This window comes from Plectrocnemia conspersa, unplaced genomic scaffold, assembly GCF_051122295.1.
Source record: "Plectrocnemia conspersa isolate PC_06_02 unplaced genomic scaffold, ASM5112229v1 ptg000013l, whole genome shotgun sequence".
In the NCBI taxonomy this organism is placed as follows: Eukaryota; Metazoa; Arthropoda; class Insecta; order Trichoptera; family Polycentropodidae; genus Plectrocnemia; species Plectrocnemia conspersa.
This window is the reverse complement of record NW_028277177.1, coordinates 3,288,681-3,301,773: the sequence shown is the minus strand read 5'-3', so window position 1 is coordinate 3,301,773 and position 13,093 is coordinate 3,288,681. Positions and strand designations below refer to the sequence as shown.

The 13,093-nt window shown below is 31.5% G+C and overlaps 1 protein-coding gene and 1 long non-coding RNA gene across 2 annotated transcripts; one reads left to right on the top strand and one right to left on the bottom strand.

Annotated features, from left to right (window-relative positions):
* Positions 1-9,272: 9,272 nt before the first annotated feature.
* Positions 9,273-9,774, top strand: LOC148227033 (uncharacterized). Its single transcript, XR_015812080.1, has 3 exons — positions 9,273-9,376; positions 9,457-9,581; positions 9,646-9,774. It is a non-coding gene; the product is annotated as an uncharacterized LOC148227033 (long non-coding RNA).
* A 1,470-nt stretch (positions 9,775-11,244) lies between these two features.
* On the bottom strand, positions 11,245-12,733 carry LOC148227032 (uncharacterized). Its single transcript, XM_088202793.1, has 3 exons — positions 12,483-12,733; positions 12,182-12,424; positions 11,245-12,117 (listed from the first exon to the last, which is right to left on the bottom strand). The coding sequence occupies exons 1-3, from the start codon at positions 12,666-12,668 to the stop codon at positions 12,010-12,012; spliced, it is 537 nt and encodes a 178-aa protein (XP_088058919.1). The 5' UTR covers positions 12,669-12,733; the 3' UTR covers positions 11,245-12,009.
* Between the last annotated feature and the right edge of the window lie 360 nt (positions 12,734-13,093).

The window sequence follows — 13,093 nt, the reverse complement described above, 5'->3', positions numbered from 1 at the left end:
TCAGTGCATCGTAAAATTCATTTTTAAATTTTGAAATAGAGTCTCCTTCCTGTAGTATATTGGGACTCAAACGAGGACGTTTTATTTTCTCTTCTTCATTGAGATATTTCTCAAAATCGTCTTCAGATTCAGCGGTTTCGAATGAAGATGATGATAATTCAAGTATTGCTTGCTCAAAACTGCTTGATGTCGTCTCGTTTCCCACTCGAAGGCCTTTCATACGAATGGTTAATTCAAACAGTACGTTCTTAGCTCTATTTATTTGTTCTTCCGTCAATATGGATCGAACCATGGGGTCAACATAAATTCCAGCCAATAGAATATCATTGTCCAGTAAATGTTTTTCTCTGCATAGCATGGCGTTTTTTATTCCATCAGCAATAGTATTACTCTGAATTTTAGACAAATGAAAAATAATGCTCTTCCACTCCTTGAAAAATTTACCAGGAGTCAAGTCTTCTGGTTGCAACACTTTTGTAACGATATAAGGATAGCGAAGCAAAACTTCAAGTTCCTCTACTTCTTTCCATTACATCTCAGTCATAGTCACGTTCGGGTTGTCCATGTCCTCGAGGTAAAATTTCAGCTCAATAAGTCGCTGAATCATTAAATATGTACTACCCCATCTAGTAGCTTGATCCAAAATCGCCCCCTTTCCAGCTCTTCGCTTTATTATGGCATGTATTTTTGGTGTTCTGGCGGCTATTGCGACGTTTCGTACATTTTCACAGATACTTGTCGCTTGCACATCTCTCAAGGATTGCTAATTGTAACGTATGTACTGCACATCGCATGTGATGGATCTTAAAAAGTTCAGAAGCGGCATCACCAAATATATCACCCAAAATGCAATAATCATCCATAATACCATATTCATCGATATCGTCTTCCACTTCCGACTCAATTGTACTTAGTTTTTCGACAGTACTTAGCATATTGCGTCTGACACGATTGATAAAACTTGTTTTATTTTAATATTAAACTCTTGCAGAACATCCATCATAAGTTTTTTTAAATAATCGCTTGAGTGGTTGGATTTAGTGTCCTTGACTGCCAATGTACGTTTTATAATTTATTTTTGATCATCAACGAATTGAGCATTAATGCCCAAGTAATTTACCCGATGACGTGTGCATGTGTCCATTTTTAAATAAATTAACTTTCCGTGTAATTGATTTTTTAGTTCATTTTTCTGTTTTTTAGCGTCCTCCATTACTATATTTCGTACACTGCTTCTTTCTAAGGATATCCCAACTTTACGAGCCGTTTCACCGTTCAATTTAATGAAAGCTGGACTGGAGAAAAAAGTGAGAGGCAAAGAATTTTTAAACACCATTTCACTGATGCAGTTCTTAAATTTGTCGGCCGTCATAGACACGGTAACATTTTCACTTGTAAAATACTTAGTTACTAACACTTGACGATTCGGATTAACACTTGCTTTTAAACTAGCGTTGTCTTTCTCACAAATAATCCTATATAAATTAGGGTGATGGCGTTGAATATGACGTTTAATATTCGATACCCTACTGGGCGCACTAGATCCTTTCCCACCGAAAGCACTGATTTTTATGCCACAGATTTGGTTTTCAAAGTCATCCTCAGCTTGACATACAAGAAATAGATCGTCTTCAGTTTTCTTAAAATATTCGTTAACCGTGGATTTTTTTCTCGATTCCTGAGACATCTAAAACAAAGGGGATTTAAAAATTTTTATTTACTATCACTATAAATAAAAATTAAATATGTTGTTATTATAAAGAAAACGTACCTCTGATCCTTGGAATTAAAACACAGAAATGGAAAGTAATTTGTAGCGCGCAGACGTGATTGATGCAAAACAATGACTAAACAAAGAAAAAAAACTCGAATTTTACCGAGCAAATAAATGTATGCAATTCGAGTAACAGATGAAACAAATATATCGGATCTCGCTTTTCAACATAAGAAAGAAAGAGACCAAAAATTTTTGCGTTGACTTGTATGCATTGGATTTTGGTGACTCACGGTCTTGGTGCAACTCATGGCACCTACACGTTTAATATTCATACGCTATTAGAGTCTCCAATTCGAGTAATCGAGTACTCGATACTCGAGTATACTTGTCTATTTTTCAAGTACTTGATAATCGAGTATTTTGAAAATTACTCGATTAATTCTCGAAATTAAAAAAATTTGAAATATTTCAGAAACAAAAATAACTTTAACTCGGTCCGGTAAAGGTTAACGTCTTGCTTTTATTTGGCGTTTATGCCCGAAGTCCCGAGTTAGAGCGGTTACTATCAGGTATAATTTTTTCATAGTTCCATAGTTGCATAGTTCCGGTCGTCGGCTCTGTTAGTGGGTACGACGGAGAAATTTCTTTTGTGTTTTCTGTCTGACAGTCCCGACTTACCTAATTTATGGCAATGAACAATATGAAATATCAAAAAAAAAAATTTAGGTTTTATGACTATGCAGTTGTAGCGTAAAGTGTTGTAAATTGTTTATACTGATCCCTCAGCTTAAAATATAAACCAAAACAATTGTGTGTTTTAAAGGCATTTAAAGTAAAGTCAGTTCTTTGCGAACCGTTTAGCTCTAGAGTGAAAGGGATTCACCCAAATACATCTTCGAAGGATATAGATTTAAATTTTTCGCATTAATCAGAAGGATTAGAAGATTGTATATTGTTAAGAAAAAAAATCTATTCAAGAAGAATTACAAAATGCTATTTTGTCAATAGTCGAAGGAAATAAGAGAAAAGCAGAGAAGGGAATGAAAGAGAACACAAAAAGAGAGTTCAAAAAATGTTATATCTATAAAAAGCGAACAGATAAATTAGAAGCCTTATCCAACGCGTTAATGACAATAAGACCAACATCAACAGCAACGGAAAGGGTTTTTTCCACAACGGGAATAATAAAACCAAAGGTTCGCAGTAATATTAAATTCGAGACACATTTTGCATTATTGTTTTTAAAAAGTATGTTCTTGAAGTTAAAATAATTGTAAAAATTAACATACCAAGTATTTTATTTATTTATTTATATGTGCACGAATTTGAATAATAGCTATTTTGGTACATTTGGTAAATACTCTAAAGTACTCGAGTACTCGAGTATTTTAAAATTTTAATATTCGATACTCGAGTAGTTGATGGTTCGAGTAATTGGAGACTCTATACGCTATACACATTCATTATTACGAAATTAAAATTTCATAAATTTCGTAATTAAAAAAATGCATTTTATAAAAAAATGGTCGGAGTCGCTCATTTTTCACGACTCCGACTCCGACTCCGGCCAAAACCCCACGACTCCATGACTCCGACTCCGACTCCACAGCCCTGGAAAATAGACTAGTTTTGGGACGTTCAAGTGCGTCGCGTAAGTTGACACTTGAATACATCGCAAATGTATTGACACTTCTCATACAAAGCGAGTCACCAAGATGACGTCATTGTTACTATTATATTCTTGTTATTTCTCTTAACGGTAAGGTCCGCTCGGTAGCCAACTGGCTAGGGTGGTGTTTATCCCACTCTAATTTATGGTCGGGTCGTTGCGGGTTCAAACCCCGAGGCGATCCGATCAGCGAGCCTTATTTTGTTATTTTTTTTTTACAGGAGCACTCTTGGTAATACTATAAGTATTTTTTCATATTTATTGCTGTTGTTTTTTATTAATTATTATTTAATATTACATTTACAGTAAATAATAGAAAAAAAATCAGTGAAGAATGACTAGTTTTATAACACTGAAGTACGTCGTTTAGGTTGCCAATAGAGTACATCGCAAAAAATGTATTTTGCCACTTCTCATACAAAATTGAGCCACAAAGATGACGTAATTGTTACCCCTATACTGTTCTAATTTCTCCTGTCAGCAGGGTTCGTTCGGTAGACAGCTGATAAGGGTGATATTTATTGACACTTCTCATACAATGCGAGTCACCAAGATGACGTCATTGTTACAATTATATTATTGTTATTTCTTACGGTGACTGGGTCCGCTCGGTAGCCAACTGGCTAGGGTGCTGTTTATCACACTCCAATTTAAGGTCGGGGCATTGCGGGTTCAAACCCCGAGGCGATCCGATCAGCGGGCCTTTTTTTGTTATTATAAAACAGAAGCACTTTTGGTAAATTAAAATGAACGTATTTTTTCATATTTATTGCTGTTGTTTTTTGTTAATTATTATTATATTTTATTACTTTTATAAGAAATCATAGAAAAAATATCAGTGAAGAAAGACTATTTTCATTATGACTACTTCATTAAACTATTGTTATTTGTCTTTATAATTATAAATAAAATTTATTTTCATAAAAAGTAATTAAATTAAATTTGAAATTACTAAGAGTGCTCCTGTCGAAAACTTTACAAATAAAGATGGTGTTAATTAATTTTTTTTAAATAATAAGAAATACAAAAACAGTATTAAACGTTAACTTGGGGTTTGAACCCACAACGATCGCTTAATGAAGTGCGATAAATATCACCCTTATCAGCTGGCTACCGAACGAATCCTGCTAACAGGTGAAATTAGAACAGTATAGGGGTAACCATGACGTCATATTTGTGACTTATTTTGTATGAGAGGTGTCAAAATACATTTTTTACGATTTACTTATGTCAACTTACGTGACGTTCTTCAGCGTCATAAAAATAGTCTTTCTTCACTGTTTTTTTTCTATAATTTCGTATAAATGTAATATAATTAATAAAAAAACAACAGCAATAAATATGAAAAAATACGTTAATTTTAAATAACCAAGAGTGCGTCTGTTTAAAAATTACAAAAAAGAGCCCGCTGATCGGATCGCCTCGGGGTTTGAACCCGCAACGACCCGACCTATAAATGATGTGTGAAAAACAGCACCCTAGCTCGTTGGCTACCGAGCGGACCCTGCAGTTGTAAGAAATAAGAAGAATATAAGTGTAACAATGACGTCATCTTAGTGACTCACTGTATGAGAAGTGTCAATACATTTGCGATGTATTCCAATGACAAACGCTCAGCAATAAATATAAAAAATACGTCAAATTTACGAGTACTACTAACAAAATAACAATTATAAATTTACTCAACAGCACAAGTTGATAGAAAACTACAGGCAGTTCATCTTGGTCGCAAAACTCGACTATTTTTTATAATTTCAATTCCATGGTCCTTGGAAATATCAAAAAGCGTTTGTTGGCTTTTATTACGATTGGTAAAATATTCAATTATTTTTATTAACGAACATTTTGAAGTGATAATAGAATAACTTGTGTAAAGTATTTAATTGTATCATCAAAAACAAATTGTAATTGATGATTAAATAAATGCTAGATAATAACATTGGGAAAATATTTTTTACTCGTGTGCTCATTCCAGACTTACACTCTAGCATAGTACTGACACTATCTGCATTAAATATATATAACTATAATAATAGTGAAACGGGCAATAAGATAATAATATTGAGTACATAAAACAATACCGCCCTACGTTCTTTCGCGTTTCTGTGCCGCCCCTCAGAGCGACCGACCGATTACAGTGCAAAAATTTAATAGTTCGTGATGATTTGAACGATATTCTTGTGTATTAATTGGTGAAAATAGACTAGTTTTGGGACGTTCAGGTGCGTCGCGTAAGTTGACACTGGAATAGGTACATCGCAAATATATTGACAATTCTCATACAAAGCGAGTCACCAAGATGACGTCATTGTTCCAATTATATTCATGTTATTTCTTATAACAGTCGGGTCCGTGCGGTAGCCAACTGGCTAGGATGCTGTTAAACACACTCCACTTTACATGGTCGGTCGTTGCGGGTTCTAACCCCGTAGACGATCCGAACAGCGGGCCTTTTTTTGTCATTTTTTTTAAACAGGAGCACTCTTGGTAATTTAAGTATTTTTTCATAATTATTGCTGTTGTTTTTTATTAATTATTATTTAATATTACATTTACAGTAAATAATAGAAAAAAATCAGTAAAGAGACTAGTTTTATAACGCTGAAGTACGTCGTTTAAGTCGCCAATAGAGTACATCGCAAAAAATGTATTTTGCCACTTCTCATACAAAATTGAGCCACAAAGATGACGTAATTGTTACCCCTATATTGTTCTAATTTCTCCAGTCAGCAGGGCTCGTTCGGTAGCCAGCTGATAAGGGTGATATGTATTGACACTTCTCATACACGTATTACGTATTTTTTCATTTTTATTGCTGTATATTCTTCTTATTTCTTACTACTGCAGGGTCCGCTCGGTAGCCAACGTGCTAGGGTGCTGTTTTTCACACATCATTTATAGGTTGGGTCGTTGCGGGTTCAAACCCCGAGGCGATCCGATCAGCGGGCCCTTTTTTGTAATTTTTAAACAGACGCACTCTTGGTTATTTAAAATTAACGTATTTTTCATATTTATTGCTGTTGTTTTTTTATTAATTATATTACATTTATACGAAATTATAGAAAAAAAACAGTGAAGAAAGACTATTTTTATGACGCTGAAGAACGTCACGTAAGTTGACATAAGTAAATCGTAAAAAATGTATTTTGACACCTCTCATACAAAATAAGTCACAAATATGACGTCATGGTTACCCCTATACTGTTCTAATTTCACCTATTAGCAGGATTCGTTCGGTAGCCAGCTGATAAGGGTGATATTTATCACACTTCATTAAACGATCGTTGCGGGTTCAAACCCCAAGTTAACGGTTTAATACTGTTTTTTGTATTTCTTATTATTTTTTAAAAATTAATTAACACTATCGTTATTTGTAAAGTTTTCGACAGGAGCACTCTTAGTAATTTCAAATTTAATTTAATTACTTTTTATGAAAATAAATTTTATTTATAATTATAAAGACAAATAACAATAGTTTAATGAAGTAGTCATAATGAAAATAGTCTTTCTTCACTGATATTTTTTCTATGATTTCTTATAAAAGTAATAAAATATAATAATAATTAATAAAAAACAACAGCAATAAAAATGAAAAAATACGTAAATTTTTATTTACCAAGAGTGCTCCTGTTTAAAAATAACAAAAAAAGGCCTGCTGATCGGATCGCCTCGGGGTTTGAACCCGCAACGACCCGACCTTAAATTGGAGTGTGATAAACAGTCCCCTAGCCAGTTGGCTACCGAGCGGACCCAGTTGCTGGAAAAAATAACAAGAATATAATTGGAACAATGACATCATCTTGGTGACTCGCATTGTATGAGAAGTGTCAATACATATCACCCTTATCAGCTGGCTACCGAACGAGCCCTGCTGACTGGAGAAATTAGAACAGTATAGGGGTAACAATTACGTCATCTTTGTGGCTCAATTTTGTATGAGAAGTGGCAAAATACATTTTTTGCGATGTACTCTATTGGCGACTTAAACGACGTACTTCAGCGTTATAAAACTAGTCTCTTTACTGATTTTTTTCTATTATTTACTGTAAATGTAATAATAAATAATAATTAATAAAAAACAACAGCAATAAAAATGAAAAAATACTTAAATTACCAAGAGTGCTCCTGTTTAAAAAAAATGACAAAAAAAGGCCCGCTGTTCGGATCGTCTACGGGGTTAGAACCCGCAACGACCGACCATGTAAAGTGGAGTGTGTTTAACAGCATCCTAGCCAGTTGGCTACCGCACGGACCCGACTGTTGTAAGAAATAACAAGAATATAATTGAAACAATGACGTCATCTTGGTGACTCGCTTTGTATGAGAATTGTCAATATATTTGCGATGTACCTATTCCAGTGTCAACTTACGCGACGCACCTGAACGTCCCAAAACTAGTCTATTTTCACCAATTAATACACAAGAATATCGTTCAAATCATGATCATCACGAACTATTAAATTTTTGCACTGTAATCGGTCGGTCGCTCTGAGAGGCGGCACAGAAACGTGAAAGAACGTAGGGCGGTATTGTTTTTTTGTACTCAATATTATTATCTTATTGCCCGTTTCACTGTTATTATATATATGTAATGCAGATAGTGTCAGTACTATGCTAGAAATGCAAAAAATGTATTCTGCTTCTTCTCATACAAAATTGAGTCACAAAGATGACGTCATTGTTACCCCTATATCTTTCTTATTTGTCATCTCAGCAGTGCTCGTTCGGTGCCCAGCTAGTGAGGGTGATATTTATAACGATCGTTGCAGGTTCAAACCCTAAGTTAGCGGACATGTTTTTGTATTTTTTAATATTTTTTAATTAATTAACACTATCTTTATTTGTAAAGTTTTCGACAGGAGCACTCTTAGTAATTTAAAATTTAATTTAAATTACTTTTTATGAAAATACATGTCATTTAACGGTTAAATGACATGTATTTTCATAAAAAGTAATTTAAATTAAATTTGAAATTATTAAGGGTGCTCCTTTCGAAAACTTTATAAATAAAGATACTGTTATTTATTTTTAAAAAAATACTAAAACGGGCTCCCTTAACTTGGGGTTAAACCCAAGACGATCGTTTGATAAAATATGACAAATATCATAAAAAATGGATTTTGGTGTTGTGGAAAATAAGAACAATATAAGCATAACAATGACGTCATCTTGGATACTCATTTTTGTATGAAAAGTGTCAGAATATTTTTTTTACGATGTACTCCAGTGTCAACTTACGCGACGCACTTCAGCATAATAAATCTAGTCTATCTATTTTTTTTTAATTAATAAAAAATACAAAAACAAGTTTGTTAACTTGGGGTTTGTACCCGCAAAGATAGCTTAAATCACCAACGCCAAGATAAAACCGCCGGCCGGTTAGAGTAATAGAAAATCGCAAAGAAGATTGTTGGTCATTTAAATACTTTCGATCTTCCGAGAAAGTATGCATATTTTTAAACATCTGGCATGAACACCTTCGGAAAGGTTTCTTATGTGATACGAATCATGTATCTATTTCTAAATATTATTTTATTGCACAAATTTCTAAGGCCAGAATATCAACTGTATAGTTGTTGTAAACAGATACTATTTTCAAGTTGTGGACCCTTAACCGTTAAGTAAAAGTAAGAAAAAAAAAATTTTTGAATTAGGAAAAAAAGATTAGAGAAGCAACGCTTTCACATTTATCTACAGAAACACATCATTAGGATGCCATTAGTTAGACTTGAAGCATAAATTAAATTTATTCGTGTGCAATATATGTAAAAAATACATATATATAATAAACTGATTAGATATTTTACAATAATTCAAGTACATACTTAGACTTTTCATAGAAATATATTATCGATAAAGATAAAATGTAAGATAAACAGATAAATAAAATGATATAGTAAAATTCATTCACACGTTAGAACTGTTCGAGTTGAACGTCATCACTAGAACCCATAATATACAATTAATTAACTGGCTATGGATGCACAAATGTAAGAATCAATTTTTTTTTAATATATACACATATATCTTAAAGAAACATTAATCTACATATGTATTTTTTAACTCATAGTTATGAAAGGTTAGCATCATATATTCCAATTTATATAAAGCCACTTCCGGAGAACAAAGAAACTGATGAGATAAAAATAGAAGGCAGCAAAAAGCTTATAATTTTTAATATCACCAACTTTAAAAGTACGTATTTAGATAATATCATATACAAAAATATAAAAAAATAAAATAATGGTAATTTTTTTAGATGATACAAATGATATTGTGAGTCAAATTGATGTAACTAATTTGAAAAACACGTTCACTAAATTGAGTTTTAAATGCGTTGAATACATTGATTCTACAAAAGATGATATTTTTAAAATAATCGAGAATGGTACTAATATTTAAATTATGTAAACAGTAATCTCACTAATATCGAATAATAAAGTTATGTTTTAATTATAGACAACGGAGAATACGATTGTTTTGCTATTGCTTTACTAGCTCGTGGTATATACAGTAAATATTATGCCAAAGATTCTAAGTTCGAAGAAGACGATTTGCTTTCTTCTTTAAGTGAAAAGAAAGCTAGAATAAAATTTTGCATAGTTAATGTGAGTAACACTATAAAATATTGAATAACTCATATATATTGATGTTTTTTCAAATATTTTAGTTAAACTGTAACCTAAGATCTGACGACGTTGAAGAAATTCCCTGCAATAAATTAATCAATCTACCATCGAAAAACATGATACTTTACAAAAGTACATTCAACCTTTCAAACCATTTTAATGATTTGGGTTCACCGTTCATTCAAGTTCTTTGTAAGCGTTTATCGGTGATGAAAGAGAGTAACAGCTTAATAGAAGAATTGACATTTATTACAAATGACGTTGCGTTTGTTACTTATCATGTCCTAATTCCTACTCTTGTTTACTCGACCGATTTTAATTATAAAATAAAACCTTTATTTAGTACCTAAGACATATTTTATGTTCATTTTTTGATGATTAGATTAATAGACTTCATCACAGAATTATTTTTTCTTTTACGTGCATTCTAATAACTTGTTTAAGATATATTATATTTTTCATATATTATTATTGTATATCAGTGGCGTGCCGTCCATACAAGCGGTAGATTCAAAACGTCACCAGCATGCACAGTTGATCGACTATAAGCACGATCACGTGTAACGTCTGAGTCGCTCGCCATCAACCGTGCATGCTGGTGACGTTTTGAATCTACCGCATGTATGGACGGCACACCGCTGTTGTATATGTATCTATAAAAATAAAATGTTGCATTTTTATATCAAATAATTTCAATTATTAGAAATTTTAATATCCTTTAAAAATATTATCAAGAAGGGTTTGTGTTCTTTATACGCATATAAATGAAGAAAATAATGTTTGTGGTAATAACGTTTGAATAAGGCAAGTGGCATAGAAATTTATGTTTATTGTTTGAGAATAAACTACGCCCCTATTTTGAGGGTCCCAAAAATATGATTGCTTATATTTTTTGAAAGTCTGGCTATTTATAATTATGCGTATTCTCGTCTCATGTTTTATTTATATAACGATTAATATCCACAGTTGATTTATAAATCGCCTTTATTCAAATAACAATTTCTAATGCTGAATTTATGATCACATACGAATGACTATTGTTTATTCTTAAACGTACTTTGTTAATATTTTCGAAAGTTAGTGGCAATATCTAATTCTGGGTGTTCATCTATTATTTAAATGATAATTTCTCTCTTGTATTAAATAATTTATACGCAATAAAATTGTTAATTATAACTGGTATTTCCCTAAAAAAACTCATTTTATTATAAAAATGAAAGTCATTATTAAAGATGTTTTTAATAGCTCTTTATTTATATTAATAATGATGTTATGTATATATTAGATGTGTATTTGGTTCAAGTTGCTTGTAAGTTGCATATATTAAACTAACTTAGTTTTAATTTTATTGTAAATATAATATAAACACATATGATGGAATTAATTATTTGTTTAGAATTGCTTTAAATAAAAAATACATTATTTTTTGTAAGAAAGAATCGACAAAATGTTAACAGTGCCTGTTTAGATAAAGATATATATTTAAAATATATAAATGGGTATATTTAAACATTTATTTAAATATGACAGAATGACAGGAATTAAAAATAACATTTTATTTATTAATTATTAATGTGATCAGTTGCTAATCTAAAAGTAGAAAATATAGAGACGGTACAAGCAAAATGAGAAACAGTAATATACAACATTCTGGTCATTATGTTAGTATAATTTTAAAGAAAAATATTGTGAAGTACATAGTTGCTAATATTAATACTTCACTATAATTTAATATTGTTTTTAACTAATGTATGTTATAAATGTGACTGTAAATAGAATAATTTATCCATCCTTGATTGATCTTGAACTTAATTAATACAATATTTAATTAAACATTAAACAAAGTGATATTTTAATATAATAGTTTTGCATTATCTTACTAACAGAAATGATTATTAAAATATTAGATTTCAAAATATATTATAACTTTAAATTATACAATAACATTTAGCTTTATTTACAGTAAATTATATGACATTAAAATTTCAAATAAATTATATAGAATCATCGTTGTCTTCGTCCGAAGAAGATAATTCATCCGAAGTGTTATTTTCATAGTCATAAGTGTCCGAAAGTTCGTCATCTGACGGAGCTAACATCGCCTTAAATAAAAATAAGTCATTATAATCAAAATATTTATTACAAACCAATATATTATATACATACCTCTTGGATTACGCGTGTTATGGCATCACTCTTACTTTCAATCGCACCCCCGACTGCTTCAGAAGCCATACCAGCTTGACCCGTCGATAAAACTGGCTCTCCCTTCAAATTTTGCAATCGTTTTGATAAATCCGAATCGACGGCATTTCGTTTATCTTCTATTTTACATTCATCCATATATTGCTTTAGCAAATTATCGCATTGCTCTTGATCAGACTTAGGTTTAACTATAGGTAGGTTTGACTACAAATATCATAAAATAAAAATATGTTCTTAGGAAGAAAATATATTAATGACTAACCTTAGAATATGACGCTTCTGGTTCGTTTCGCAGATTGGCGAGCCTTTTACGTATATCTGAATCAGAAGGAATGGGTTCCTGTATCACTCTATCTTCTCTAAGTTTTTCTAACCTCTTCATTATTTCCAGATCACTTTGAGTGAATCCTTTCTTGAACGGATCCATTTTGTCAGCAATATTTGTCATCTTTATATTTCAAAAGGTATACGCCCGTTCATCTGTCAAGCGAAGCAGAACTGTCAAAACAGAGTGCTTTTTAACTTTGGCCATAACGTCTATATATTCGAACATTAAATTTTAAATATTTTGCTAAATCATCGTAATTCAAAAAAACAATATATCTTATTATTTTGTACGATTTTTACATGACAAAAATATATTTTTGCCAGATTTTTTCAATTTTAGTTTAAAAACTTCAAATAGAGGAGCAAATTTATTAATCTTTATTTTTACAGAATGTGTAAAAATATAATGCACTGTTTAACATGCACTTTAGAAAAATTAAATAGTGTGAATTGTGATCTTATGTTTTATATTTATTTCATAATAAAAATAATTATCGACGAGTACAGATTAATTTAAATATTCACTGAGCCGAAATGGCAATTTGG